Source organism: Calonectris borealis, chromosome 33, assembly GCF_964195595.1.
Source record: "Calonectris borealis chromosome 33, bCalBor7.hap1.2, whole genome shotgun sequence".
Lineage (NCBI taxonomy): Eukaryota > Metazoa > Chordata > Aves > Procellariiformes > Procellariidae > Calonectris > Calonectris borealis.
Genome location: NC_134344.1, coordinates 738,502 through 760,999, shown reverse-complemented (window position 1 = coordinate 760,999; position 22,498 = coordinate 738,502). Strand labels below are relative to the sequence as shown.

At 75.0% G+C, this 22,498-nt stretch overlaps 4 protein-coding genes across 4 annotated transcripts in view; 3 read left to right on the top strand and 1 right to left on the bottom strand.

The window, feature by feature from the left end:
* Positions 1-22,498, top strand: part of LOC142074173 (uncharacterized) — a 227,996-nt gene that overhangs the window by 5,497 nt on the left and 200,001 nt on the right. The window lies entirely within an intron of this gene.
* Positions 1-22,498, bottom strand: part of LOC142074202 (uncharacterized) — a 159,063-nt gene that overhangs the window by 39,453 nt on the left and 97,112 nt on the right. The window lies entirely within an intron of this gene.
* On the top strand, positions 4,255-6,946 carry LSM2 (LSM2 homolog, U6 small nuclear RNA and mRNA degradation associated). The gene is given in 6 exon segments (XM_075134732.1): positions 4,255-4,330; positions 4,443-4,510; positions 5,352-5,382; positions 5,973-6,032; positions 6,682-6,783; positions 6,786-6,946. Coding segments are annotated over 6 exon segments (288 nt in total). The 5' UTR covers positions 4,255-4,327; the 3' UTR covers positions 6,810-6,946.
* VARS1 (valyl-tRNA synthetase 1) lies at positions 9,598-22,253 on the top strand. Its single transcript, XM_075134561.1, is given in 23 exon segments — positions 9,598-9,685; positions 10,485-10,627; positions 11,644-11,776; positions 12,234-12,287; positions 12,290-12,555; positions 12,767-12,842; positions 12,845-12,865; positions 13,754-13,854; positions 13,956-14,083; positions 14,737-14,812; positions 14,814-14,902; positions 15,518-15,599; positions 16,182-16,301; positions 17,285-17,302; positions 17,304-17,394; positions 17,778-17,878; positions 18,100-18,190; positions 18,937-19,061; positions 19,406-19,460; positions 19,463-19,508; positions 20,228-20,386; positions 21,333-21,423; positions 22,035-22,253. Coding segments are annotated over 23 exon segments (2,373 nt in total).

Genomic DNA, 22,498 nt, shown 5'->3' with positions numbered 1-22,498 from the left:
CCTGCCCGCCCCACCCCCCACCCCCCGGCTCCCTGTGGGGAAACTGAGGCGGGGGGGGAGGGGGAGGGGATGGCTGGGGTGCCCCCCCCCCCCATCCTTGGGGGTCCCCCCCTCCCCCCCCCGGCACTTCGCGGCCCATCGAGGTCAATGGGCGCCGCTCAAGGGGGACAATGGGCGGGTGGGGGAGGGGCTGAGGGGGGTGGGGGTGGGGGCCCAGCACGAAGCCTCAAACCCCCCCCCAAAAAAAACCAGATACGGCCTCGGGTTCAGGGTTGTTTATTCACGGGGGGGGGGGTCCGGGAGGGTTTTGGGGGGTCCCGGGGGGGTCCCGGGGGGTTTTGGGGGGTCCCGGGGGTTTTGGGGGGTCCCGGGGGGTTTTGGGGGGTCCCGGGGGGGTCCCGGGGGGTCTCAGTCCTCTTTGCCGGGAACCAGCGTCGTCCTCTCGGCCGGTGGGGGCGGGGGGGTCACTGTGGGGGGAGGGGGGGGGTCAGTGGTGACCTTTGACCTCTCACCTTGCCCCTGGCCTTGACCCCTGACCGGCCGGGCCGGTCGGGCAGCGGCTGCGGGCGGGAAGTGGGGACCCGGGCCCCGCCCCACCCCCACCCCCTCCCCCCACTGACCCCCCCCGCACACGGGTGGCCCCCCCCAGGGCACCCAGACCCCCCCATCTCCCCCCAGGGGTCCCAAGTGCCCCCCCAAGGGTGCCCTCCCCCATGGGTGCCCCCCCAAGGGCCCCCCCCATGGGTCCCCCCCCCCAAGGGTGCCCCCCCAAGGGCCCCCCCCATGGGTCCCCCCCCCATGGGTCCCCCCCCCAAGGGTCCCCCCTCATGGGTCCCCCCCCCCCATGGGTCCCCCCCAAGGGTCCCCCCCCATGGGTCCCCCACCGGTTCCCCCCCCGGGTGCCCCCCATGGGTCCCCCCCCGGGTCTCCCCCCGGGTCCCCCCCCAAGGGTCCCCCCCCGGGTGCCCCCCCATGGGTCCCCCCCCCAAGGGTCCCCCCTCCGGTCCCCCCCCGGTCCCTCCCGGTCCCCCCTGGTGCCCCCCGGAGCCCCCTCCGGTCCCCCCCGGTGCCCCCCGGGTCCCCCCCCGGGTCCCCCCCCCGGTCCCCCCGGCCCCCCCGGCCCCCCCGGCCCCCCCGGAGCCCCCGGAGCCCCTCACCGCCGTGCCCCCCCCAGAGGCCCCGCAGGACCCCCCAGGCCCAGCGCAGCAGGTTCATCAGGCACTGGGCACCCGCGCACATCCTGCCTGGGGGGGCGGCGTCGGGGCGGGGGCAGAGCCCGGCCCCCCGGCCCGCCCCGTGTCCCGGCCCCACGGCCCCCTCCGGCCCCCCCGGCCCCCCCGGCCCGCCCCGTGTCCCGGCCCCACGGCCCCCTCCTGCCCCCCCGGCCCCACCCCGTGTCCCGGCCCCACGGCCCCCTCCTGCCCCCCCGGCCCCCCCGGCCCGCCCCGTGTCCCCATCCCCCCCCCGTCCCCATCCCTGTCCCCATCCCCGTCCCTGTCCCCATGTCCCCCTCCCGTCCCCCGTCCCCGTGTCCCCATCCCTGTCCCCATCCCTGTCCCCGTGTCCCCATCCCTGTCCCCATCCCCGTCCCCGTGTCCCCATCCCTGTCCCCATCCCCATCCCTGTCCCCATCCCTGTCCCCGTGTCCCCATCCCTGTCCCATCCCTGTCCCCGTGTCCCCCCCGTCCCCCTGTCCCCATCCCTGTCCCCGTGTCCCCGTGTCCCCCTGTCCCCATCCCTGTCCCCATCCCTGTCCCCGTGTCCCCGTGTCCCCCTGTCCCCATCCCTGTCCCCGTGTCCCCGTGTCCCCCTGTCCCCATCCCTGTCCCATCCCTGTCCCCGTGTCCCCGTGTCCCCCTGTCCCCATCCCTGTCCCCGTGTCCCCGTGTCCCCCTGTCCCCATCCCTGTCCCCATCCCTGTCCCCGTGTCCCCGTGTCCCCCTGTCCCCATCCCTGTCCCCATCCCTGTCCCATCCCTGTCCCCGTGTCCCCATCCCTGTCCCATCCCTGTCCCCGTGTCCCCGTGTCCCCCTGTCCCCACTCACCACAAGGTCCCGTCGGTGCCGCGGGGCCGCGGGGCCGCCCTTAAATCCCGGGGCCGGGGCCGGGGGCCGGGGCGGGTGACGGGGTGGGTGACAGGGACGGGTGACAGGGACGGGTGACGGTGTCGTCACGGGGCCGCGGGGCCGGTCCGCCCGGTCCCCACCCGGCCCCAGCCCAGCGGGGGTGGCCGTGGCCTGGGAGGGGACACGGGGACGTGGGACACGGGACACGGGACACGGGGACATGGGGACGTGGGACACGGGGACACGGGACACGGGGACATGGGGACATGGGGACATGGGGACACGGGGGACACGGGGACATGGGGACACGGGACACGGGGACGTGGGGACATGGGGACACGGGGACACGGGACACGGGGACACGGGACACGGGGACATGGGGACATGGGGACATGGGGACACGGGGGACACGGGGACACGGGGACATGGGGGACATGGGGACACGGGGACGTGGGGACATGGGGACACGGGGACACGGGGACATGGGGACATGGGGACATGGGGGACATGGGGACACGGGGACGTGGGGACATGGGGGACACGGGGACACGGGGACACGGGGACATGGGGACATGGGGACACGAGGACATGGGGACACGGGGACATGGGGGACATGGGGACACGGGACGTGGGACGTGGGACACGGGGACACGGGGACATGGGGACATGGGGACATGGGGACATGAGGGACACGGGACACGGGGACATGGGGACACGGGGACACGGGGACGTGGGGACACGGGGGACACGGGGGACACGGGGACATGGGGGACATGGGGACATGGGGACACGGGGACATGGGGGACACAGGGACGTGGGGACACGGGGGACACGGGGGACACGGGGACATGGGGGACATGGGGACGTGGGGACGTGGGACATGGGGACACGGGGACATGGGGACATGGGGGACACGGGGGACACGGGGGGACATGGGGACATGGGGACATGGGGGACAGGGGGACGTGGGGACATGGGGACATGGGGTCATGGGGACAGGGGGACAGGGGGACATGGGGACATGGGGACAGGGGGACACGGGGGACATGGGGACACGGGGGACATTGGGGACGTGGGGACATGGGGACATGGGGACATGGGGACACGGGGACGTGGGACATGGGACACGGGGACATGGGGACATGGGGACATGGGGACAGGAGGGATGTGGGGACACGGGGACACAGATGTAGGGGACACTGAGATGGGGACATGGGGATGGGGGACGTGGGGACACGGGGACACACGGGACACGTGAAGGACACGGGGGACATCGGGATATCAGGGGACACGGGGGTGTGGGGACATGGGGGGACACGGGGACACGTGGGGATGGGGACACAGGGGACACAGAGATGTGGGGACACAGGGGACACACAGGGGACAGGGGGACGTGGGGACATGGGGACATTGGGGACATGGGGACATGGGGACGTGGGGACATGGGGACGTGGGGTCAGGGGGACGTGGGGACAGGGGGACGTGGGGACATGGGGACATTGGGGACGTGGGGACATGGGGACGTGGGGTCAGGGGGACGTGGGGACATGGGGACATTGGGGACGTGGGGACATGGGGATGTGGGGATGTGGGGACAGGGGGACAGGGGGACACGGGGGGACATGGGGACATTGGGGACGTGGGGACATGGGGACACGGGGGGACATTGGGGACATTGGGGACGTGGGGACAGGGGGACATTGGGGACAGGGGGACATTGGGGACATTGGGGACATTGGGGACGTGGGGACATGGGGATGTGGGGACAGGGGGACAGGGGGGGACATGGGGACATTGGGGACAGGGGGACATTGGGGACATGGGGACATTGGGGACGCGGGGGCCCCGGCCCCGCCCCTCGACCTTTGCCCCGGCGCGGGGGCGGGTGAGTCACTTCCCTCCCGCCGCCCCCGCGTCCGGCCGGGGTGGGCGGGGCCTCGGCCGGGGTGGGCGGGGCCTCGGGCGGGGGCGGTATCTGGGGAGGGGTGGGCGGGGTTTTGGAGGGGTGGGCGGGGCCGCGGGGTGGGCAGAGCCTCGGAAAGGGATGGGCGTGGTTCCGGGGGTGGGTGGGTGGAGCCTCGGCAGCGGCGGGCGGAGCCTCGGGGGCGGGCGGAGGCTGGGAAAGCGGGTGGGCGGGGTCTCGGAAGGCGGTGGGCGGAGCCTGGAGGGGAAGTGGGCGGGGCCATGACGCCGCGGCGGAAGGGGGCGGGGCGTGCGGCGCGCGGGCTCCTGGCGGGCGGGGGAGGCGCGCGGCGGCCGCGATGGTGAGAGCGGGGCGGGGGGGAGGGGTCCCGTGCCCCCGTGACCCCCGTGCCCCCCGTGACCCCCGTGCCCCCCGTGACCCCCGTGACCCCCGTGCCCCCCGTGTCCCCCCAGCTCTTCTACTCCTTCTTCAAGTCCCTGGTGGGGAAGGACGTGGTGGTGGAGCTGAAGAACGACCTCAGGTGAGGGCCCGGGCCTGGAGACCCCCATGGACCCCCCGGGCCCCTGTGGACCCCCAGACACCCCCATGGGCCCCTATAGACCTCTATAGACCCCCCCACACCCCTATAGACCCCCCCCGCGCCCCTATGGACCCCCCCGAGCCCCTATGGACCCCCAGACACCCCCATGGGCCCCTATAGACCCCCCCGCACCCCTATAGACCCCTATAGACCCCCCCGGGCCCCTATGGACCCCCCCGGGCCCCTATAGACCCCTATAGACCCCCCAGAGACCCCCATGGACCCCCATGGGCCCCTATAGACCCCCAGACACCCCCATGGACCCCCCCGGGCCCCTATAGACCCCTATAGACCCCCCCGGGCCCCTATAGACCCCCAGAGACACTTCCGACCCCTATAGACCCCCTATAGACCCCCAGAGACCCCCATGGACCCCCCCGGGCCCCTATAGACCCCTATAGACCCCGCCGGGTCCCTATAGACCCCCAGAGACACTTCCGACCCCTATAGACCCCCTATAGACCCCCAGAGACCCCCATGGACCCCCCCGGGCCCCTATAGACCCCTATAGACCCCCCCGGGCCCCTATAGACCCCCAGAGACACTTCCGACCCCTATAGACCCCCTATAGACCCCCAGAGACCCCCATGGACCCCCCCGGGCCCCTATAGACCCCCTGTAGGCCCCCATGGATCCCCCGGGCCCCCCATGGACACCCTATAGACCCCCCTATAGATCCCCATGGACCCCCCCGACCCCCATGGACCCCCTATAGACCCCCATAGACCCCCTATAGACCCCCCCATCTGGGCCCCCCCCCACGAACCCCCTTTCTCTCCAGCATCTGTGGGACCCTGCACTCGGTGGATCAGGTGAGGGGGGGGCTGGGGGGGTTTGGGGGGGCTGGGGGGGTCCCTGGGGCTGGGGGGGGCTGGGGGGTTTGGGGGGCTGGGGGGGTCCCTGGGGCTGGGGGGGGCTGGGGAGTTTGGGGGGGCTGGGGGGTCCCTGGGGCTGGGGGGGCTGGGGGGTTTGGGGGGCTGGGGGGTCCCTGGGGCTGGGGGGGGCTTGGGGAGGTGGGGGGGTCTGTGGGGCTGGGGGGGTTTGGGGGGGCTGGGTGGGTCCTTGGGGCTTGGGGGGGCTGGGGGGGGTCCCTGGGGCTGGGGGGGGCTAGGGGGGTTTGGGGGGCTGGGGGGTCCCTGGGGCTGGGGGGGTTTGGGGGGGCTGGGGGGGGTCCCTGGGGCTGGGGGCACTGTGGGGTTTGGGGGGGGTGGGGGGGGTCTGGGGGGGCTTTGGGGTGTGGGAGGCTGGGGGTGTCTGTGGGATTTGGGGGGGCTGGGGGGTGTCTGGGGCTGGGGGGCCTGGGGGGGCTGGGGGGTCTTTGGGGTCTGGGAGGTTGGGGGTGTCTGTGGGATTTGGGGGGGCTGGGGGGTGTCGGGGGGTCTCTGACCCCCCCCCCCCCCAGTACCTGAACATCAAACTGACGGACATCAGCGTCACCGACCCCGAGAAGTACCCCCACATGGTGGGGACCCCCGGCGCGGGGGCTGGGGGGGCGGGGGGCCGGGGGGGGGCTGGGGGGTCCCTGGGGGGTTCTTGGGGGGTCTCTGGGGTCTGTTCCCCAAAGTGGGGTCCAGGGGGCTCTAGGGGTGTCCCTGGGGTCTCCCCCCGAGATCTGGGGGTCCCTTGGGGTCCTGGGGTCCTGGGTGGTTCCTATGGGTCCCGGGGGGTCCTGGGGGGTCCTGGGGTTCCCCCCCAGATGTGGGGGTCCCGGGGGTCCCCCTGACGCCCCCCCCAGCTCTCGGTGAAGAACTGCTTCATCCGGGGCTCGGTGGTCCCGGGGGGTCCTGGGTGGTCTCGGGGGTCCCGGGGGGTCCCTGGGGTCCCGGGGGGTCCTGGGTGGTCCCTGGGGTCCCTGGGGGTCCTGGGGGTCCCTGGGTGGTCCCGGGGGTCCCTGGGGTCTCCCGCAGAAGTGGGGGTCCCCTGACGCCCCCCCCAGCTCTCGGTGAAGAACTGCTTCATCCGGGGCTCGGTGGTCCCTGGGGTCCCGGGGGGTCCTGGGTGGGTCCTGGGTGGGTCCTGGGGGTCCCTGGGGTCCCGGGGGGTCCCTGGGTGGTCCCGGGGGGTCCCTGGGGTCTCCCCCAGAAGTGGGGGTCCCCTGACGCCCCCCCCAGCTCTCGGTGAAGAACTGCTTCATCCGGGGCTCGGTGGTCCGCTACGTCCAGCTGCCGGCCGACGAGGTGGACACGCAGCTGCTGCAGGACGCGGCGCGCAAGGAGAGGCCCTGCAGCAGAAACAGTGACCCCCCCCCGGGACCCCCGGGACCCCCCGGGACCCCCCGGGACCCCCGCCCCGGGACCCCCCCCTGTGCTGGGGGTCCCCCCCCCAACCCCGGTGTTTGGGTTTGGGGGGGTCAATAAAGGTGATGATGATCCCCGCCCCCCCCCCCCCCCCGGGTGTGCGCTGCGCCAGAGGCTGGGAGCATTTTTGGGGGGTCCCTGGGGGGTCCCGGATCCCTGGGTGCCTTTTTGGGGGGTCCCTGGGGGGTCCCAGATCCCTGGGTGCCTTTCTGGGGGGTCCCTGGGGGGTCCCAGACCCCTGGGTGCCTTTCTGGGGGGTCCCAGTTCCCTGGGTGCCTTTCTGGGGGGTCCCTGGGGGGTCCCAGACCCCTGGGTGCCTTTTTGGGGGGTCTCTGGGGGTCCTGGACCCCTGGGTGCCTTTCTGGGGGGTCCCTGACCCATGAGGGGTCCCTTGGGGGGGGGATTGGGAAGTGCCTGACCCCTGGGTGCTTCTTTGGGGGGTCCCTGGGGGTCCCTGACCCATGAGGGGTCCCCTGGGGGTCCCTGAGGGGGGGTTGGGGGGTCCCAGACCCCCGGGTCCCTTTTGGGGGGCTCTGGGGGGATCCCTGGGGGGGCAGGGTGGGGTTTCCAGACTCCTGGGTCCCTTTTTGGGGGGGTCCCTGACCCCTGGGTGCCTTTTGGGGGGGTCCCTGACCCATGGGTGCCTTTTAGGGGGGTCCCTGGGGAGGGTTGGGGGTCCTGGATGCCTGGCTCCCTTTTGGGGGGTAAGGGTGGGGGTCCCTGGGGGGGGTTGGGAGGTCCCTGACCCCTGGGTGCCTTTTGGGGGGTCCCTGAGGGGGGGTTGGGGGGTCCCGGACCCCCGGGTCCCTTTGGGGAGGGCTCGGGGGTCCCCGGGGGTCCCTCCGCGCCGCTAGGGGGCGCTGGGGGCCGCCGGGGGCCGCTCTGCCCCGCCGAGCTCCGTGGTAGAGCCACGCCCCGCCTCCCTCCCCCATCCCCGGCCGCGCCAGCCAATGGGTGCGGGGGCGCGCATGCGCGTAGCGGGGCGTGGGCGGGGCGGGGCCTGCGCGCGCAGCCTCCCCGCGCATGCGCCCCGCGCGCCGCCCCACGTGTCTGCTCGCGCCGCGGCAGCTGCAGGTACCGGGGGGCCGCGACCCCCGTGACCCCGGTGACCCCCCCGTGACCCCCGGGAACACCCCGGGACCCCCGGGACCCCCCCGTGACCCCCGGGAACCCCCAGTGACCCCGGGAACCCCCCAGTGCCCCCAGTGCCCCCCCGGGACCCCGGGAACCCCCAGTGCCCCCCCCCAGTGACCCCCGGGACCCCCCCGTGACCCCCGGGAACCCCCCGGGACCTTCCGGGAACCCCCAGTGACCCCGGGACCCCCCCAGTGCCCCCCCTGTGCCCCCAGTGACCCCCCGGGACCCCCGGGAACCCCCAGTGCCCCCCCCCAGTGACCCCGGGACCCCCCCAGTGCCCCCCTGTGCCCCCAGTGACCCCCCGGGACCCCGGGAACCCCCAGTGCCCCCCCAGTGACCCCCCGGGACCCCGGGAACCCCCAGTGCCCCCCGGGAACCCCCCCGTGACCCCCCGCGACCCCGGGACCCCCCCAGTGCCCCCCCCGGGACCCCCCAGTGCCCCCTCGGTGCCCCCCCGCGACCCCCCCAGTGACCCCGCCGCGACCCCGGGACCCCCTAAGCCCCCCCCCGGGACCCCCAAGCCCCCGCCCCCCGGGGCCCCCCCCTCACCCCTGACCCCCCTTTCTCCCCCCAGCCATGGCCCCCCCGCCCCCCCCCCCGCTGCTCTTCCTCCCGCCCCCCCCCGCCGACGCCCCCGCCCGCCGGGTTCTGATCGCCGCCCGCTACGGCCCGAAGCCCCCCCGGCTGCAGCGGCTGGGGGCGGGGAGCCCCCCCCCGGGCCCCCCCGGCACCCCCCTGCCCGCCCTGCGCACCCCCGGGGGGGCCCTGCTGGGCCCCGGCCCCGCCGCCCTCTTCCTCAGCCCCCCCGCGCTGCTGGGGGCCGGGCCCGGGGCCGCGCTGGTGCGGCAGTGGGTGGCGTTCGCCGAGGGGGAGCTGGGCCCGGCCGCGGCCCTCATGGAGGGGGGCCCCCCGAGGTAGGGGGGGCTATAGGGGGGGCTATAGGGGGGGCTATAGGGGGCCATAGGGGGGGCTATGGGGGGGCTATGGGGGCTATAGGGGGCTATGGGGGGGCTATGGGGCCATAGGGGGGGCTATAGGGGGGCTATGGGGGGCCATGGGGGGGCTATGGGGGGGGTTGGGGGGCAGTGGGTGGCGTTTGCCGAGGGGGAGCTGGGCCCGGCCGCGGCCCTCATGGAGGGGGGGCCCCCGGAGGTACGGGGGGGGCTATGGGGGGGGCTATAGGGGGCTATGGGGGGGGGGCCATAGGGGGCCATGGGAGGCTATAGGGGGGGCTATGGGGGGCTATGGGGGGCCATGGGGGGGCTATGGGGGCCATAGGGGGGCTATGGGGGTGGTTGGGGGGCAGTGGGTGGCGTTCGCCGAGGGGGAGCTGGGCCCGGCCGCGGCCCTCATGGAGGGGGGGCCCCGGAGGTAGGGGGGGGCTATAGGGGGCTATGGGGGGGGCTATGGGGGGCTATAGGGGCCATAGGGAGGCTATAGGGGCTATAGGGGGGCTATAGGAGGCCATAGGGGGGGCTATAGGGGCCATAGGGGAGCTATAGGGGGCTATAGGGGGGTTATAGGGACCATAGGGGGGCTATAGGGGGGGCTATGGGGGGGCTATGGGGGGGCTATAGGGGCCATGGGGGGGCTATGGGGGGGGTTGGGGGGGCAGTGGGTGGCGTTCGCCGAGGGGGAGCTGGGCCCGGCCGCGGCCCTCATGGAGGGGGGGCCCCCGGAGGTAGGGGGGCTATAGGGGACTATGGGGGGCTATAGGGTGCCATAGGGGGGGCTATGGGGGGCTATAGGGGGGGCCATGGGGGGGCTATGGGGGGGCTATAGGGGCCATAGGGGGGCTATGGGGGGGGTTGGGGGGGCAGTGGGTGGCGTTCGCCGAGGGGGAGCTGGGCCCGGCTGCGGCCCTCATGGAGGGGGGGCCCCCGGAGGTAGGGGGGCTATGGGGGCTATAGGGGGGCTATAGGGGGGCTATAGGGGGCCATGGGGGGCTATAGGGGGGCTATAGGGGCCATAGGGGCTATGGGGGGCCATGGGGGGGGCTATGGGGGGCTATAGGGTGCTATGGGGGGCCATGGGGGGCTATGGGGGGCTATAGGGGGGCTATAGGGGGCTATGGGGGCCATAGGGGGGCTATAGGGGGCTGGGGGCGGGGCTCTAGGGTCTGTGGGTCTTGGGCATCTGTGGGTCCCAGACACTGGGTCCGCGGGTGCCGTGGGGGGGTCTGTGGGGTCTGTGGGTGCCGTGGGGGGAGGTGGGGTCCGTGGGTGCTGGGGGGGGGGGCGGTCTGCGGGTGCCGTGGGGGGTCTATGGGGTCCGCGGGTGCCGTGGGGGGTCTGTGGGGTCTGCGGGTGCTGGGGGGGGGTGGGGTCCGCGGGTGCCGTGGGGGGGGGGTCCGTGGGTGCCGTGGGGGGTCTGTGGGGTCCGCGGGTGCCGGGGGGGGGGGGGGGGTCTGCGGGTGCCGGGGGGGGGTCTGTGGGGTCCGCGGGTGCCGTGGCCGCGGCCCCACGTTGCCCCTCCCCCAGGCGCGGGCCCGGGCGGGCAGGAGCTGCGGCGGGGGCTGGGGGCGCTGGAGGCCCACCTGGGGGGCCGGACCTTCCTGGTGGGGGAGGGCGTCACCCTGGCCGACGTCACCGTCACCTGCGCCCTCCTGCACCCCTTCCAGCACGTGAGTCCCCCCGTGTCCCCGTGGGGCCACCCCCTGTCCCCAGGGCCCCCCAGGACCCCCCGTGGGGCCACCCCCTGTCCCCAGGGCCCCCCCGGGACCCCCCCCGTGTCCCCGTGGGGCCACCCCCTGTCCCCAGGGTCCCCCCGGGACCCCCCCATGTCCCGTGGGGCCACCCCCTGTCCCCAGGGTCCCCCCGGGACCCCCAGGACCCCCCATGTCCCCGTGGGGCCACCCCCTGTCCCCAGGGTCCCCCGGGACCCCCAGGACCCCCCATGTCCCCGTGGGGCCACCCCCTGTCCCCACGGCCCCCTGGGACCCCCCCCGTGTCCCTGTGGGGCCACCCCCTGTCCCCAGGGTCCCCCCGGGACCCCCCGTGGGGCCACCCCCTGTCCCCAGGGCCCCCCCGGGACCCCCCCCGTGTCCCCGTGGGGCCACCCCCTGTCCCCACGGCCCCCCTGGGACCCCCCCTGTGTCCCCGTGGGGCCACCCCCTGTCCCCAGGGCCCCCCCGGGACCCCCCCCATGTCCCCGTGGGGCCACCCCCTGTCCCCAGGGTCCCCCCGGGACCCCCCCCATGTCCCGTGGGGCCACCCCCTGTCCCCAGGGCCCCCCCGGGACCCCCCCCGTGTCCCTGTGGGGCCACCCCCTGTCCCCAGGGCCCCCCCGGGACCCCCCCCGTGTCCCCGTGGGGCCACCCCCTGTCCCCAGGGTCCCCCCGGGACCCCCCGTGGGGCCACCCCTGTCCCCAGGGCCCCCCCGGGACCCCCCCCGTGTCCCCGTGGGGCCACCCCCTGTCCCCAGGGTCCCCTCGGGACCCCCCGTGGGGCCACCCCCTGTCCCCAGGGACCCCCCCATGTCCCCACCAGGGTCCCCCCACCCCCCCCCACGTCCTTCTGTCCCCCACGGGGCCGCCCTGTGTCCCCCCCCACCCATCGTGTCCCCCGCGTCCCCCACATCCCCCCATGTCCCCACTTCTCGGGGTCCCCCCGCCCACGGTGGCCCCCGTGTCCCCCCCAGGTGCTGGACGCGGCCGCCCGCGCCCCCTTCCCCAGCGTCACCCGCTGGTTCCTCACCTGCGTGGGGCAGCCCCAGTTCCGCGCCGTGCTGGGGGCCGTGGGGCTCTGCGGGGAGGGGCCCCCTGCCCCACAGCGTGAGTCGCCGTGGGGCCGCCGTGGGGCTGGGGTGTGGGGCTGGGGGCGTGGGCCGCCGTGGGGCTGGGGGCGTGGGGCTGGGGGCGTGGGGCCGCCGTGGGGCTGGGGTGTGGGGCTGGGGGCGTGGGGCTGCCGTGGGGCTGGGGTGTGGGGCTGGGTGTGTGGGGCTGCCGTGGGGCTGGGGGTGTGGGGCTGGGGGTGTGGGGCTGCCGTGGGGCTGGGGGTGTGGGGCCGGGGGTGTGGGGCTGCCGTGGGGCTGGGGGTGTGGGGCCGGGGGTGTGGGGCTGGGGGCGTGGGGCCCCGTGGGGCTGGGGTGTGGGGCTGGGGGTGTGGGGCTCTGTGGGGAGGGGCCCTCTGCCCCACAGCGTGAGTCGCTGTGGGGCTGGGGGACGTGGGGCTGGGGGGGGGGCACATGCAGTGGGGCTGGGGACAGAGGAGTGACCCTGCTGTGCCCAGTGGAGCTGGCGCCCGTGGGGCCGGACGCCGTGGGGCAGGACGCGTGGGGCAGGACGCTGTGGGGCTGGACACCGTGGGGCAGGACGCCGTGAAGCCGGACGCCGTGGGGCAGGACGCCGTGGGGCAGGACGCCGTGGGGCAGGATGCTGTGAAGCCGGACGCCGTGGGGCAGGACGCTGTGGGGCAGGACGCCGTGGGGCAGGACGCCGTGGGGCAGGACGCCGCCCCCCCGGCCAAGAGCGCGGCGCAGCTGAAGAAGGAGGCGAAAAAAAGGGAGAAACTGGAGAAATTCCAGCAGAAACAGGAAAAAAACCCGCGAGCAGCAGGTGGGGACCCCGACCCACGGCGACCCCGACCCACGGCGACCCCCCGACCCACGGCGGGATGAGGGGATGAGGGGATGGGGACACGAGGTTGGGACCCCCATCGGGAGGGCCGGGGGGTCGCTGTGGGTCGCTGTGGGTCGCCGTGGGTCGCCGTGGGCACAGGGGGTCGCCGTGGGTCGCTGTGGGTCGCTGTGGGTCGGTGACGAGGCTCCCCGTGCGCAGGCGAAGGCAAAGGCGCCGAGGAAGGAGCGCCGGGACCCCGGGGTGCTGAGCTACGACCTGCCCACCCCCCGGGGGAGAAGAAGGGTGAGGGGACACGGGGGGGGGGACACGGGGGACACGGGGGGGGACACGGGGGGACACGGGGGACACGGGAGGGGGGACATGGGGGGACACAGGGGGGTATGGGGGGACAGGGGGGACGGGGGGACGGGGGGGGGACAGGGGGGACACGGGAGGACATGGGGGGGGACACGGGGGCCGGCTGGCCGCGGTGCTGACGTGTCCCTCTGTCCCCCCCGTCCCCATGTCCGTGTCCCCGTCCCCGCTGTCCCTGCCCCCACCACGTCCTCCTCCCCGTTGTCACCCTCCCTGCTGCGTCCCCGTCCCCATCCCTGTCCCCCCATGTCCCTGCCCTGTTGTCCCTGTCCCCATCGCCACCGATGTCCCCTGCCTTGTCCCCACCATGTCCCATGGTGCCCCCATGGTGTCCCCGTCCCCACGGTGTCCCCACGGCATCTGCACCACGTCCCCATGGTGTCCCCGTCCCTGTCCCCACGGTGTCCCCGTCCCCGCTGTGTCCCCATGGTGTCCCTGTCCCTGTCCCCACCATGTCCCCACCATGTCCCATGGTGTCCCCACGGTGTCCCCGTCCCCGCTGTGTCCCCACCGTGTCCCCACGATGTCCCTGTGCCTGTCTCCATCCCCACGGTGTCCCCATGCTGTCCCTGTCCCTGTCCCCACCACGTCCTCACCATGTCCCCATGATGTCCCCACGGTGTCCCGTCCCTGTCCCCCCGCTGTCCCTGTCCCCCCGCTGTCCCCGTCCCTGTCCCCCCGCTGTCCCCGTCCCTGTCCCCCGCTGTCCCTGTCCCTGTCCCCGCGGTGTCCCCCTGGTGTCCCCCCGCTGTCCCCGTCCCTGTCCCCCCGGTGTCCCCCCGCTGTCCCCGTCCCCCCGCTGTCCCCGCGCCCCAGACGTCTCGGGGCCGCTGCCCGAGTCCTACAGCCCCCGCTACGTGGAGGCGGCCTGGTACAGCTGGTGGGAGCGGCGCGGCTTCTTCCGCCCCGAGCACGGGGTGAGCGCGGGCGGGGCCGGGGCGGGGCCCGGGGGGCGGGGCCCGGGGGGCGGGGCCTCGCGCCAGGCCCTGGTGCGAGCCCCGCCCTGCCCCGCCCGCAGCGCGGCAGCGTGGCGGAGCCCAACCCCCCGGGGGGTCTTCGTGATGTGCCTCCCCCCCCCAACGTCACCGGCTCCCTCCACCTGGGCCACGCCCTCACCGTCGCCATCCAGGACGCCCTCACCCGCTGGTGAGCGCGACCCACGGCGACCCACGGCGACCCACGGCGACCCACGGCCCCGCCCCTCCTGCCCCACAGCCCCACCCCGCGGCCCCCACTCACCCCCCCCAGGTCCTGTTCCCTGCCCCCCAAGTCCCCCCCAGCCCCACGGCGTGCCCCCCAAGTCCCCTCCCAGCCCCATGGTGTGTTCCCCCAGCCCCACGGCATGCCCCCCCAGCCCCACAGCGTGCCCCCCGAGTCCCCCTAGCCCCACAGCGTGTTCCCCCAGCCCCACAGTGTGCCCCCCAAGTCCCCCCCAGCCCCACGACATGTTCTCCAGCCCCATGGCGTGCCCCCCAAGTCCCCCCTAGCCCCACAGCGTGCCCCACAAGTCCCCTCCAGCCCCATGGTGTGTTCCCCCAGCCCCACACTGTGCCCCCCAAGTCCCCCCTAGCCCCACAGCGTGTTCCCCCAGCCCCACGGCGTGCCCACAAGTCCCCTCCAGCCCACGGCGGTTCCTCTGCCCCACGGCGTGCCCCCAAGTCCCCCCACCCCACAGCGGTTCCCCCCACCCCACAGCGGTTCCCCCAGCCCCACGGCGGTTCCCCCGCCCCACGGCGTGCCCCCAAGTCCCCCCCGCCCCACGGCGGTTCCCCCGCCCCACGGCGCGCCCCTCCCCGCAGGCACCGGATGCGGGGGGAGACGACGCTGTGGAACCCGGGCTGCGACCACGCCGGCATCGCCACCCAGGTGGTGGTTGGAGCGGCAGCTCTGGCGGCAGCGGGGGGCGACGCGGCACCAGCTCGGCCGCGAGGCCTTTCTGGAGGAGGTCTGGCGCTGGAAGCAGGAGTGAGTGCGCCCCGCGGCGCCCCACGGCCGGCCCCATAGGGACCCACAGCCAGCCCCATAGAGACCCACGGCCGGCCCCACACCACCCCACGGTGCCCCATGGCCGGCCCCATAGAGACCCACAGCCGGCCCCATAGAGACCCACAGACGGCCCCATAGAGACCCGCAGCCGGCCCCACACCACCCCACAGCGCCCTGCAGCCGGCCCCATAGAGACCCACGGACAGCCCCATAGAGACCCACGGCCGGCCCCACAGAGACCCACAGACGGCCCCATAGAGACCCACACCCAGCCCCACAGCACCCCATAGAGACGCACGTCCAGCCCCATGGCACCCCAGCCCCACAGCCCCCCCAGCCCCCCAGCCGCCCCACAGCCGCCCATAGCCCCCCCAGCCCCCACAGCCCCCCCAGCCCCACAGCTGCCCCCCCCAGCTGCCCCCCAGCCGCCCCCCCCAGCCCCCCCCAGCCCCCCAAGCCCCATAGCCCCCCCAGCCCCCACAGCCCCCACAGCCCCACAGCCCCCCAGCCCCCCCCAGCCCCCCCAGCCCCCCCAGCTGCCCCCCCAGCCCCCCCACAGCCCCCCAGCCCCCCCACAGCCGCCCCCTCTCCCAGGAAGGGCGACCGCATCTACCAGCAGCTGCGGCGCCTGGGGGCCTCCATGGACTGGGAGCGAGCCTGCTTCACCATGGACCCTGTGAGGGGGGGCTGGGGGGGCTGGGGGGCTGGGGGGGGTCTAGGGGGGGCTATGGGGGGCTGGGGGGGGCTGGGGGGGGTCTAGGGGGGGCTATGGGGGGCTGGGGGGGGCTGGGGGGCTATGGGGGGCTGGGGGGGGCTGGGGGGCCATGGGGGGGCTGGGGGGTCTAGGGGGGGGCTGGGGGGGCTGGGAGGGGTCTAGGGGGGGCTAGGGGGATGGGGGGGCTGGGGGAGGGCTATGGGGGAGCTATGGGGAGTTATGGGGGGCTGGGGGGGTCTAGGGGGGCCTGGGGGGGCATCTAGAGGGGGCTATAGGGGGCCTATGGGGGCTGGGGGGGCCTATGGGGGGCTGGGGGGCCTATGGGGGGCTATGGGGGGGTCTAGGGGGGCTATAGGAGCTATAGGGGATTGGGGGGGAAGTAAGGGGGCTGTAGGGGGGTGGTAAGGGGGCTGGGGGGGCTATAGATGGGCTGGGGGGGGTCTATAGGGGGTTGGGGGGGTTCTATGGGCTCGGGGGGGCTATAGGGGGCCTGGGGGGGCCCTGGGGGGTGTGGGGGTCCCTGACCCCCCCCCGCCCCCCCAGAAAATGTCCCGGGCCGTGAGCGAGGCCTTCGTGCGGCTGCGGGAGTCGGGGCTCATTTACCGCAGCACCCGCCTGGTGCACTGGTCCTGCGCCCTGCGCTCCGCCATCGCCGACATCGAGGTGGGGGCCGGGGCACCCACGGGTGCCTCTGGGGGGGGCTCTGGGCTGGCTGTGGGTGCCCATGGGTGTCTGGGGGGCACCCACGGGTGTCTGGGGGGGGGCAGGGGTGTCTGTGGGGCTGGGGAGGGGCTCTGGCTGTCTGTGGGTGCCCATGGGTGTCTGGGGGGCACCCACGGGTGTCTGTGGGTGCCCATGGGTGTCTGGGGGGCACCCATGGGTGCCTCTGGGGGGGGGCTCTGGGCTGTCTGTGGGTGCCCATGGGTGTCTGGGGGGCACCCATGGGTGTCCGGGGGGGGCAGGGGGTGTCTGTGGGGCTGGGGAGGGGCTCTGGGCTGTCTGGGGGTGCCCATGGGTGTCTGGGGGGCACCCATGGGTGTCCGGGGGGCGCAGGGGGTGTCTGGGGGCACCCATGGGTGCCTCTGGGGGGCTGGGGGGGGGCTCTGGGCTGTCTGTGGGTGCCCATGGGTGTCTGGGGGGCACCCATGGGTGCCTCTGGGGGGGGCTCTGGGCTGTCTGTGGGTGCCCATGGGTGTCTGGGGGGGGCAGGGGGTGTCTGGGGGGCACCCACGGGTGTCTCTGGGGGGCTGGGGGGGGGCTCTGGGCTGTCTGTGGGCGCCCATGGGTGTCCGGGGGGGGGCAGGGGGGTGTCTGTGGGGTTGGGGAGGGGCCCTGGGGTGGCTGTGGGGCACCCATGGGTGTCTGTGGGTGCCTATGGGGTGTCTGTGGGGTGTCTGGGGGGCACCCACGGGTGCCCGTGGGGTTGGGGGGGGTCCTGCGGTGCCTGGGGGGCACCCACGGGTGTCCGTGGGGTTGGGGGGGTCCTGCGGTGCCTGGGGGGCACCCACGGGTGTCCGTGGGGTTGGGGGGGTCCTGCGGTGCCTGGGGGGCACCCACGGGTGCCCGTGGGGTTGGGGGGGTCCTGCGGTGCCTGGGGGGCACCCACGGGTGCCCGTGGGGTGTCCGTGGCTCAGCCCCCCCCCCAGGTGGAGAAGCTGGAGCTGGGGGGGCCGGACGCTGCTGCGGGTGCCGGGGTACGAGACCCCCGTCGAGTTCGGGGTGCTGGTGGCCTTCGCCTACCCCCTGGAGGGGGCCGGTGGGTGCCGGGGGGGGCACGCGGGGGGGAGGGGCACCCGGGGGGGGGGCACCCGGGGGGGACCTGGGGTGGGGGGGGGCACCCGGGGGGGGGCACCCGGGGGGGGGGGCACCCGGGGTCGGGGGGGGCACCCGGGGGGGGCACCCGGGGGGGGGGGGCACCCGGGGGGGGGGGGACCCGGGGGGGGACCCGGGGGGGGGACCCGGGGGGGGGCACCCGGGGGGGGACCCGGGGTGGGGGGGGGCACCCGGGGGGGGGCACCCGGGGGGGGGACCCCACAGCGGGGGCTGGGCGCAGTGGGGCTGCCCCATAGCGAGGCGTTGGGGGGGGGGCGGCTGACCCCGCCCCCCCGCTGACCCCGCCCCCGCTGACCCCGCCCCCAGCGGAGGGGGAGGAGCAAGAGGTGGTCGTGGCCACCACCCGCCTGGAGACGATGCTGGGGGACGTGGCCGTGGCCGTGCACCCCGACGACCCCCGCTACCAGGTGGGCGGGGCTTCCGGGGGGCGTGGCCTCACCAGAGGGCGTGGTGGGGCGTGGCATCCCCGGGGGGGCGTGGCTTCCGAAGGGGGGGGTGGCTTGGGGCGGGGCGTTGCCCTTTGCGCAGGGGATGTGGGGAGGCGGGGATTGGAGGGGGTGGGGCCTGAGTGGGGTGGGCGGGGCTTGGGGGTGGGCGTGGCCAGCGGGTGACGTCATTTCCCCCCCAGCACCTGCGGGGGCGCCGCGTGCTCCACCCCTTCACGGGGCGGAGCCTGCCCGTGCTGCACGACGCCTTCGTCGACGCCCAGTTTGGCACTGGTGAGGGGGCGGGGCTTCGGAGGGGGTGGGGCTTAGAATGGGGTGGGGCTTGGGGTGTGACTTACAGTGGGGGCGGGGCTTGGAGCGGGGTGTGGCTTAGCTGGGGGCGTGGCTGAGAATGGGGTGTGGTTTCGGTTGGGGCGGTTTGGGGCGTGGCTTGCAGTGGGGGCGTGGCTTGGGTATGGGTTTGAAGGGGTGGGCGTGGCTTGGCTTCAAATGGGGCGTGGCTCCGAATGGGGGTGTGGCTTGGGGCATGGGTGTGGCTTGGGGTGTGGGTATTGTTTGGGGGGTGTGGCTTGGGATGGGGGCGTGGCTTGGGGTGGGGGCGTGGCTTGGGATGGGCGTGGCTTGGGGTGGGGGCGTGGCTTGGGATGGGGCAGCAGTTGTGGTGTGGGCGTGGCACCGAATGAGGGTGTGGCCTAAGGCACGGGCGTGGCTTGGGATGGGGGCGTGGCTTGGGATCAGGTATTGGTTGTGATGTGGGCGTGGCACCGAATGAGGGTGTGGCCTAAGACACGGGCGTGGCTTGGGATGGGGGCGTGGCTTGGGATCGGGTATTGGTTGAGATGTGGGCGTGGCACCGAATGAGGGTGTGGCTTAAGACACGGGCGTGGCTTGGGGTGGGGGCGTGGCTTGCTGTGTGGGTGTGGTCGGGGCTGCGGGCGTGGCTTGGGAGGGGGCATGGTTCGATGCACGGGCGTGGCTCGGCATGTGGGGGCGTGGCCCGGTCTGACCCCGCCCCCCAGGCGCGGTGAAGATCACCCCCGCCCACGACGCCACCGACTTCGAGGTGGGGCGGCGCCACGGGCTGCCCTGCCCCAGCGTCATCGGGGAGGACGGGCGGCTCCTGAACGTGCCCCGCCCCTTCCTGGTGGGGGAGGGGCCGGGTGGGGAGGGGGAGGGGCTGGGGGGAGGGGCTGGGAGGGGGAGGGGGGAAACAGGGGAGTGGGGGGGGAGGGGGGATGGAGGGGTGGGGGAGGGGTGGATGTGGGGACATGGGGGAGGGGATGATGGGGGAGGGGGGTGGGGGGAGGGGGAGGGGGGATGGGGTGGGGGGGATGTGGGTGGGGACATGGAGGGGGTGGGGGAGATGGGAGGACGTGGGGGGAGGGGGACATGGAGGGGGGGTGGGGCCGGGGGGACACGGGGGGAGGGGCAGGGGGGCTGGGCGAGGCGGGGGAGGGGCGGCGGGGGGTGACGCCGCCCCTCCCCCAGGGGCTGCCGCGCTTCGCGGGGCGCGCGGCCGTGCTGGAGGCGCTGCGGGAGCGGGGCTGTTCCGGGGGGTCAGCGACAACCCCATGGTGGTCCCCATCTGCAGGTGGGCGGGGCCGGGCGGGGCCGGGCGGGGCCGGGGGGATGGGGGGGGGCCTGTGGGGCGGCCGTGGGTCACTGGGGGTGGCCATGGGTGACTGGGGGGTGGTCACGGGTCACTGGGGGTGGCCATGGGTGGCCATGGGTCACCGTGGGGGTGGCCGTGGGTTGCCATGGGTGGCTGTGGGGTGGCCATGGGCCACTGTGGGTGGCCGTGGGTGGTGGTGGGGTAGCCATGGGTGGCCATGGGTGACTGTGGGGTGGCCGTGGGTCGCTGTGAGTGGCCGTGGGTGGCCATGGGTGGCCGTGGGCCACGGTGGGTGGCTGTGGGGTGGCCATGGGCCACTGTGGGTGGCCATGGGTGACTGTGGGGTGGCCGTGGGTCGCTGTGGGTGGCCGTGGGTGGCCATGGGTGACTGTGGGGTGGCCGTGGGTCACTGTGGGTGGCCGTGGGTGGCTGTGGGGTGGCCGTGGGTGGCCGTGGGCCACTGTGGGTGGCTGTGGGCGGCCATGGGTGGCCGTGGGTGGCCATGGGTGACTCTGGGGTGGCTGTGGGCCACTGTGGGTGGCTGTGGGCGGCCATGGGTGGCCGTGGGTGGCCATGGGTGACTCTGGGGTGGCTGTGGGCCACTGTGGGTGGCTGTGGGTGGCCATGGGTGGCTGTGGGTGGCCGTGGGCCGCTGTGGGCGGCCGTGGGTGACGCGGGTGCCGCGGGTGCCCCCGCAGCCGGTCGAAGGACGTGGTGGAGCCGCTGCTGAAGCCCCAGTGGTACCTGCGGTGCCAGGGGCTGGCGCGGGGGGCGGCGGCCGCCGTCCAGAGGGGGGACCTGCGCCTGCACCCCCCCGCCCACACCCGCACCTGGTTCCAGTGGATGGACAACATCCGGTCAGCCCCGCCCCGCCGCCCCGCCCCATGGCCCCGCCCCGCGGCCCCGCCCCACGGCTCCACCCATGGCCCCGCCCCACGGTGCCAAGGGGAGCCTGCCCCACAGCCCTGCCCCACAGCCCTGCCCCACAGCCCTGCCCCATAGCCCTGCCCCACAGCTCTGCCCCATAGCCCTGCCCCATAGCTCTGCCCCACAGCCCTGCCCCACAGCCCTGCCCCATAGCCCTGACCCATAGCCCTGCCCCACAGCTCTGCCCCACAGCCCTGACCCACAGCTCTGCCCCACAGCTCTGCCCCACAGCCCTGCCCCATAGCCCTGCCCCATAACTCCTGCCCCATAGCCCTGCCCCATAGCTCTGCCCCACAGCCCTGTCCCACAGCCCCTGCCCCATAGCTCTGCCCCACAGCCCTGCCCCACAGCCCTGACCCACAGCTCTGCCCCACAGCCCTGCCCCACAGCCCTGCCCCATAGCCCTGCCCCACAGCCCTGCCCCACAGCCCTGCCCCATAGCTCTGCCCCACAGCCCTGCCCCATAGCCCTGCCCCATAACTCCTGCCCCATAGCCCTGCCCCATAGCTCTGCCCCACAGCCCTGTCCCACAGCCCCTGCCCCATAGCTCTGCCCCACAGCCCTGCCCCACAGCCCTGACCCACAGCTCTGCCCCACAGCCCTGACCCACAGCCCTGACCCACAGCTCTGCCCCACAGCCCTGCCCCACAGCCCTGCCCCATAGCCCTGCCCCACAGCCCTGCCCCACAGCCCTGCCCCATAGCCCTGCCCCACAGCCCTGACCCACAGCCCTGCCCCATAGCTCTGCCCCACAGCCCTGCCCCATAGCCCTGCCCCATAACTCCTGCCCCATAGCCCCGGGGGTCCCCAGCCCCAGGGGTCCCCCCACCCCCACCCCTGCCGTGGGGCCGCCCCCGACGTGCCCCTCCCCCCCAGGGACTGGTGCATCTCCCGGCAGCTCTGGTGGGGCCATCGCATCCCGGCCTACTTCGTCTCCATCGACGACCCCCGCGTCCCCCCCGGGGAGGTGGGGGCTGGGGGGGGCGGGGGGGGCTGGGGGGGCAGGGGGGCTCGGGGGGGTCGGGGGGGTTGGGGGACTTGGGGGGGTGGGGTGTTGGGGGGTCTGGGGGGTATTGAGGGGCTCAGGGGGGTCGGGGGGGTTGGGGGACTTGGGGGGTGGGGTGTTGGGGGGTCTGGGGGGTATTGAGGGGCTCAGGGGGGTCGGGGGGGTTGGGGGACTTGGGGGGTGGGGGGTTGGGGGGTATTGGGGGGCTCGGGGGGGCTGGGGAGCTCAGGGGTGTTGGGGGGGGTTGCTGGGGGGGCTGGGGGTGTCGGGGCTGCTGGGGGTCAGGGGAGCTATTGGGGGGCTGGGGGGTGTTGGGGGGCTTTGGGGGGGGTTAGGGGGCTGCTGGGGGGGTTGGGGGGGTCGGGGGGTGTCAGGGGGCTGCTGGGGTGTTGGGGAGGACTGGGGAGGTGCTGGGGGCAGGGGGGGGGCTGCCAGATGGGACCCCTCGCTGTGGGGCTGGGGGCCCTGAGGGGCGTGGGGGGGCCGGCGCCGTGGGGCCGACGCCGTGGGGCGGTGCCGTGGGGCAGTGCCGTGGGGCGGCGCCGTGGGGCCGACGCCGTGGGTCGCGGCAGGACGGGGACGACCGGTACTGGGTGAGCGGGCGCAGCGAGGAGGAGGCGCGGGACAAGGCTGCCCGGGCCTTCGGGGTGGCCCCCGAGCGCGTCACCCTGCGCCAAGGTGGGCACTGGGGGGACTGGGAGGTGCTGGGGGGCACTGGGAGGCACTGGGGGGGCACTGGGAGGGACTGGGGGGGTTACTGCGAGGGTTTGCGGGGCACTGGGAGAGACTGAGGGGTTGCTGGGAGGCACTGGGGGGCACTGGGAGGGACTGGGGGGGTACTGGGAGGGATTGGGAGGCACTGGGAAAGACTGAGGGGTTGCTGGGAGGCACTGGGGGGGCACTGGGAGGGACTGGGAGGTTACTGGGAGGGATTGGGGGGCACTGGGAAAGACTGAGGGGTTGCTGGGAGGCACTGGGGGGCACTGGGAGGGACTGGGAGATTACTGGGAGGGATTGGGGGGCACTGGGAAAGACT